This window comes from Sebastes fasciatus, chromosome 7, assembly GCF_043250625.1.
Source record: "Sebastes fasciatus isolate fSebFas1 chromosome 7, fSebFas1.pri, whole genome shotgun sequence".
NCBI classification, from domain to species: domain Eukaryota; kingdom Metazoa; phylum Chordata; class Actinopteri; order Perciformes; family Sebastidae; genus Sebastes; species Sebastes fasciatus.
In genome coordinates, this window is record NC_133801.1 from 14,841,255 (window position 1) to 14,848,852 (window position 7,598).

At 41.6% G+C, this 7,598-nt stretch overlaps 1 protein-coding gene across 1 annotated transcript in view; it reads right to left on the bottom strand.

The window, feature by feature from the left end:
* Positions 1 to 2,417, bottom strand: part of pde2a (phosphodiesterase 2A) — a 178,031-nt gene extending 175,614 nt beyond the window's left edge. The window contains exon 1 of the mRNA XM_074641808.1: positions 2,098 to 2,417. Coding sequence (XP_074497909.1) covers positions 2,098 to 2,156 — 59 coding nt within the window. The 5' untranslated portion in view covers positions 2,157 to 2,417. The remainder of the gene's footprint in view (positions 1 to 2,097) is intronic.
* Between the last annotated feature and the right edge of the window lie 5,181 nt (positions 2,418 to 7,598).

The following is a 7,598-nucleotide window of genomic DNA, read 5'->3' on the forward strand; positions in this document are numbered from 1 at the left end:
ATGCTATTCAGCTGCGAGAGAGAGGGAGGGAACTTATGGCATTAAAAAAACACACAGTATTGGCATCAAGGCATGTCCTGAGGGAAGCTCTCACCATACAGTATATACAGTAGGTGCGTGGCGTGCTGTTTGATCAGTCATGCGTTTTGATCACAACTACTTGCCTCCGAAGCAGCAGCAGATGCGTCACTTAATTTCTCGAGTATGCGTTGTGTGTTTACATAGCAAACTTTCATTTCAAATAGGAGAAACCTGTTTCAATATCAGGAAGGGCTCTACTTTATTAGCTAACATTTAGCTGAACGCCGAGTGTGGCTCTGACATTAAAAGACAGGTGCCGCTGAGAGAAGTTAAGACAAACACAGACAGACTGAACAACACCGCAACTAATGGCTGTAACAATTACCACAGAGTTTAATGAACACCTCTCTTGACACATAGTATGAGCTTCACAAAGATAGGATGCAACGCCAGGGTGCTTTATTGCATTAATAACAATCATGTCAGCCTCCTTTGATCCACCGCACATATTTCCTGTGCGGTGGAAACCACTTATCTCCAAAATGTCAACTTTTTTTGGACAAGGAAAACAGTCTCGGGGTCAAGAATGAACATTCATGCTGAAAAACAGCCTGGTTTTAAGCTCTGTGATGATGCATTTATGGGGTTTCAAAGGAGAAAACTACACATAAGGGCTGTTTATTCTCAAGCTTATCTATAAAGCATATAAAGATAGCTGTATTAATGGTTAATAAATCATAGATGAGTTATAATCCATTAATGAGAACACATTTTGGGTTACCAGTGTTAAAAATCTCTTTGGCTGATGTCTATCTTTATTTTAAAATAAAAAACTAAATATTCCACAAGGTAAGTATAATCCATCAAAGACAAATTTCCACAACCTGGCAACCCAAAAGTTTTCATAATTGATCTATAAAGCATTAATAAATTCTTTATTAACCATTAATAAAGCTATTAGTAACAGCTTATAACCCCTTTTATAAAGGGTGCCATAATGAGAAAGTGGCTGGATTGTGAGGCTACAGATCAGGCCAAACAGTAAGGTGGTTTGGTCAAAGTCAGCGCTTAAAAAACATTTGAACATAACGATTGAAAGAATGAAATTATGAGAGCTATCGCAGCGAATACATCTGTCCCAATAGGGATAATAGAAGAAGAGTAGCCTATTGGAGTATTGTTACTACTTGGAAGATCCAAATGCACGATACGGTCAATAAACTCTCTGTAGAGCAGACTATGAGAACATTTTAATGATATTACAGTTGGGGATGTAACGATACTGGATCGGATATCGGGCCGATACTGACTCAAATAGCTAGATCAAGTATCGGTGACAATGGGGCCGATCGGTTCAATTCGATTCTATGTTTACATACATTATATACTGGCATTTTAATTCCTGTTTAAGTTTTGACCAATTTGTTGTAGCATTAAAAAGGTTTACACTTGAACTGAAATAAATGTATATCTATGTATTTATTGGTCACATTTTTGTTTTACAAAGTTAGGTAAACAATGTTTAAGTCAAGCCTGATGTTGTTTTACAGATAAAAGAATGATCCCAACTAACTCCTCACAGTGAGGCATACAGCTTATTTATTAAAGACTGGTATCGGTACTCGGTACTCGGTATTGCGCGATACCCAAAGCTCAGGTATTGCTATCAAGACTGGTGCATCCCTACCTTGGAAGATACAAAGGCATGATAAGGTCAATAAACTCCCTGTAGAGCAGACTAGACACACTATGAGAACATTATAGTGATATTACAGTGTGATGGAGGTGAGCTACATACTGGTTTATAGTAGGCTATTACACTGACAGCCACCTGCACAGTTCACCTGGGGTCTTCATTACCACTGTCAGAGGGTGATAATGACACCCAGCAGGTCACACTCTCACACTATACCAGCCTATAATACTTCACCACCAGGCTGCATCTGGCTCAATAGGCGCCATGTGTCTCGTTCAGTTTGCATACTGCATGTAAAAAGTGACAAGAAGCTTCAAGGCACAAACACAACACACAGCAGCCTATAATATGCATTAGTTATTATAGAGAGACACACTTACATGTCGGAGGACGGCGGCTGGCTACGGCAGAGGAGCGCGTGTCCGCACGCTTGTCCCATCGCGCATCCTGCCTCGCGCTTTAACCCAAAACAGCTGCAGTCAGGAGGAGAGGAGGAAGAGGAGGAGGAGGAAGAGGAGGATAGACGATGGATGGATGAATAGATAGATGGTTGGTTGGGTGTGTGTGTGTGTGCTCCTCTCCGCTTTCTCTCTCCTCTCTGTAGCCTCCTCCGTCTCCTGGTCTGCCGTCTCCTCTCGAGCTCTGGCAGCGCGCAGGGATTGGTCCGGACCCGGTAACTGATACTCGAGCTGTGTGTGAGAGAGAGAGAGAGAGAGAGAGAGAGAGAGCTCAGCCGATACTTTGACGCTCAGCGCCACATGGACACATCAACAAGCGAAGACGCGCGTCAGTCAAACACCTGCAGCTCCTCCATGCGCGTCTTCCTCAGGTCATGCCTGCTTTTCCCACGAGCACCAATTCATCCGTGAAAAATTAAAGTCGTGTTGTGAAAATTCAACTTTCACGGTTGTATCTTCACACCCCCGCTGCGCATTTTCACACACCACGCACTATTCTTCTTCTTCCTCTTCTTCTTCTTCTTCTTCTTCTTCTATATCTTCTTCTTCTTCTGCATTTTCACACAACTCCCACCACGCACACTTCTAACAGCCATATTAAGACAATAACAAAGACAGCCTTCTATCACCTGAAGAATAATAGCAAGAATTAGAGGACTGATGTCTCAGCAGGATTTGGAAAAACTAGTCCATGCATTTATCTTCAGCCGACTTGATTACTGTAACGGCGTCTTTACTGGTCTTCCTCAAAAATGGATCAGACAGCTGCAGCTGATTCAGAACCTGCTGCTGCTAGAGTCCTCACTAAGACCAAGAAAGTGGATCATATCAGTCCAGTTCTGAGGTCTCTACACTTACTCCCTGTCTCTCAGAGAGTTGATTTCAAAATACTCCTGCTGGTTTACAAAGCACTAAATGGTTTAGGGCCAAAATACATTTCAGATCTTCTGCTATGTTATGAACCATCCAGACCTCTCAGGTCATCTGGATCAGGTCTGCTTAGTGTCCCCCGAGTCACAACTAAACATGCAGAAGAAGCAGCGTTCAGTTTTTATGCACCAAATATTTGGAACAAGCTCCCAGAAACCTGCAGGACCAACTCCAACTCTGAGCTCTTTTAAATCAAAGCTTAAAACTTTCCTGTTTGCTGCTACTGCCTTTTATTAAACCAGATAATGATCTTATACTGCACTAGAGCTTTTACTCTTGTGTGTTATACTCTATTTTAGCTTCTATCCTAGCTTTTATTTTTAGCTCATTATGTTTTTATAACTGTTTTAATTAGTCTTAATGTTCTTTTGCACTTTGTCGCAATGTTCTTGAATGTTTATGTAAAGCACTTTGAATTGCCCTGTCGCTGAAATGTGCTATACAAATAAAGCTGCCTTGCCTTGCCCTGCCTTCTTCTTCTTCTTCTTCTTCTTCTTCTTCTTCTTGCTTCATGTATAGTCTGCTACTGCAGATATCTGGGACAGGACTTGAACTTGTTTCCCAAACAGAGGAAGAGCTTATCGGCTCGTGCTGGCAGGGTTTCACTAATAAAATCACATGTTGCACTCGATTCCAGTGAGTCTACCCACGGGACACACAGGTCTCAAGGTCCAACACAGATCGTCTGCCTTATATGGCCCTCCAGTACTAACACACACACAAGGGGAGCAGCAGGGATTCACTACTAGTGAAACAGGAGCCTTTTAAATGTTTGTTGACATTCAAGGCCTTTAAATACCCCCAAGTGGCTTCAGATGTCAAGTGTTTTACATTCTGAAGACCCGGTAAGGATTTTTTTTAAAGACAAATGAGTATTTTATGTAAAGAAAGCATCTGAAAATATTAAACTCCTATAGCCCAAGCACGGATAAAGAATGCAAAGCCCCCTATATATATTTATAGACACATATATAGATAGAAATCATCCTTTTTAATTTGCAGCTCAAATTAGCTCATATAGAATTAGGCTACCATTTTCCACGGTCAGTGAATACAGTCTATTCTGCTGAGCAGCGTTATATTTGACCTCTTTCCAAGTGGTGTTTAACATATAAACACATGGCTTTCCAAATTAAAATGGACAACCGTATTCTTATCTTCAATGGATTTACTCAGCTTACAAGGCTTAAACGGGATATAAGCTAAACACAAACTGTTTAAATTGTTAGCTTAACGTACTGTAATGGATAAACGGTTGAAATAGTTAGCTAAAAGTATGGATGGAATAAAAAGTAGGCCAAATGGATAAATTGTGGGGCTGCTAAACTGGTACCTTACCTGCCACTGGGTCTGTGTTATCCGCTTCGGTGTTGGGCTGGGCCTCCGTGGAGAGACCAAGACCAACCCCCCATTGATCCCAATTTTCGTAGTGGCCAAACGGCGGTACTACAACTTCCGTGTCCGTCATGGGATGCCATTGGGCCCAAAAAGACTTTTCCCATAGACTAAAATTGGGAAAAGAGACGTCTGTGACTCAGATGATAATTCTTTTTGAGATGAATCAACTCCCCAGTGGGAAAACTTAAATAGTCTTTATCTAAATCAGAGTTTATTCCCTTCCTCCGTTCATGTGAATGAGATCCAGACCGCGACGACAGCGCAAACCGTGACGACGGTGTGACGTTGGGACTCCGTGGACGAGTTATGTGATCGATCGGACGCTTCTGCGCATGTCCCATGGGCCTAATGGATGCGGAAGATTGCCGGAAGAATCGGGTATTTTTCCAGACGGAAGTCGAGCCATTTTGGCTTCATGCGCTACTGAGCAACTTTCATAGGAATGACTGGGGCCCTGGCTCCAACGCTGTATCCAGTTCTCTTAATACATCCATGGGAGAGACGGGGGTGCGGCAGTTGAGCTAGTAGTGGCTGCTGGGTTAGCCTACTGCCCTCTTCGCTGTCAATGTTAGCATCGTCCGTTAGTAGTGGCAGCTGGTTTACTGCAATGTTAGCATCGTCCCCGTCAGGCTCTTTGCTAGCTAACTTTTGAAAAAAGTTGAGATAGTCGGTACGTTATGTTTTTCCGAAGTACAATGTCTCTGCTATTCTTTTGTTTTTTTAGCCTTTCCCTTTGCTGCTCCACCGTTTTTATCCGTTTCTTAGCAAGCAGCTAGCATGACTTCTGAAGTGAGTGTAGTCAAACTTTCAAATCCTTGCCACTGCACTATACGTCAGACCGGCACATACGGGTACTTGGCAAGAAGTCAAGGCCGCACTCCCCTTTGGGGGAAAGAGAACCGAAGATCCCATAGACTTCAATGCAATTTGACATATGTTTGGATTGTCATTTTGACACGTTTGCATGCATTCATCTCTTGATATACAAGCGTTTGTTTTATACACATGTCTAATAATTATTTTATGACCTTGCCTGAACCTGAGCGTGTTTGACCTTTTCATTGCCATTCTGTTGCTAGGGCAACAGCTTGGTCCAAGTTTACTTCCCGACCGCTACTGCATTAACAACCATTGGAACAGAAAATACAAAGGGGCCCATTTACAATGTTTGGTTGTCAAGTTATGGTCCAGCTACACAGGTGTTCTCAATTATTTCAGCCTGATTAAACCTCTACTCGTGTGTGAGAGCATGTGCAGACTGTGATTGATTGACAGCTCTGTCACTCTCCTGACACAGATATGTTGTTTCTGTTCATTATCATCATCATTATTATTAGTTAGTGTGTTTGGGGACCTCAGGATATTTATACCACCCAGCAGAGCACTAATCAGCCAATCAGCCATAACTGCAAACACCTGTGTGAATGTGCAGGGCCTCTATATAATTTGGATTTATGTTGTTAATCCATGTCGTTCTGTAAGACATTATTAATACCTTTTTTGTGCTTTGAGTTTTGGTGGTGGGACGTTTGGATTATAAATTGCCCCTTCATATTTTCCTTTTACCTTTTGACAGAGAGTAATAAGTCTCTCTGTGGCTGTGTCCTCTATACTGCTACAGTTTTGCTATTTCACTAGACAAGATTGAAAATTGTCTTTAAAATAAGAAAAGAAAAAAATCTTTAACTTCAATCAAGTTGTGCAAACCTGACGGCTGATTGGCCTGCCCCTGAAAAAATAGACAATTTCAAGTCAAACATTACTTTGCGTCATTGCAAGAAAAACACAACTCTGAATGTGTCCATCCCATTAAGTGTCTCAGTGAGATATATCAGGGAGCCGATGTGCACAACACCAAGACCCTTGAATTGGCACTCCTAAATTAAATGCATACATTATTAATGTTCAATTACACCTGTGCTGACATGTCAAAATGCCTGCCGTGTAAAAGTCCTATCTACAACACACTGCACAGCAGCTTACAGTGAAGTACAGCAGATCACTTAACAACAACAATATCTCTGACAGGCTATTACAGAAAAGTCAGAGGTCTCCTGGACTCAGGGGTACAGCTAGCAAATAATATATATCATGCTAGATGGACGGATGGCTATGGACCTTACTGGTGGTTGGTCACTGTGGTGGATTACTTATATCTTAAGTTTCAAGATCACGTTGTTATAGTGTGCTGATATGAAGGGAAGATTTACGAATGGATATCAGTCAGTGGGTTAATTGTTAGAGGTAAAACTATGCAATAGTTAACAAAAAGTAAAAATGAAAGGTAGAGTGTGTTTCCCAGACTGTGGTGGTAACATAGTTAACCTAATTCAGAGGCCATCCTTACCATAATTACACTTCTTTAGAAGCAACGGAAGTCAGACGGTGGCTGGTGGTGCCACGGTTTTGCACTCTGCAGCTCCCGCTACTGCAGTTTCACAAGCGTGTTGGAGAACTACAGTGGCCTTCAGGTAACGTAAAATGTGAAACGCTCTCTAGAGACAGTGTTTGTCCGTTCTGGGCTACTGTAGAAACATGGCGGAGCAACATGGCGAGCTCTGTGAAGAGAACCTGCTCCCTATGTAGATATGAAGGGCTCATTCTAAGATAACGAAAACACAATTCTTAGTTTCAGTTGATTATACACTAATGAAAACATAGTTATGAATATTATATTCCATTTCTGCTACAAGATCCCCAGACATGTTACACACTGTTGCTTTGAAGTCAAAAATGTAATTCAACAATGGTTTTCCTATTTTTTACAATCCCATTAGTCATCTTGTGACCCCTCAAATTCATCTTGTGACCCATTTTAGGGGTCCTAACCCCCATGTTGGGAACCACCACTCAGTATGATGATCTCCACATCACTGTCTAAACAAATTAAACCTGATTTAAACCAGACTATCTCACTGTATTACAGAAAGACCAGAAGGAGTCCAAAATCAGATCTGTTATGCCTTTGTAAATTTATCCCGGCATCTCTGTTCATCCCCATAGCTCTTATCTAGATCTGTATCTAGATACAGCTGTTGATCTAGATTGTGTTCAAACATCAGTCAAACTTCATGTAAAAAAAAGCATTTTAAAAA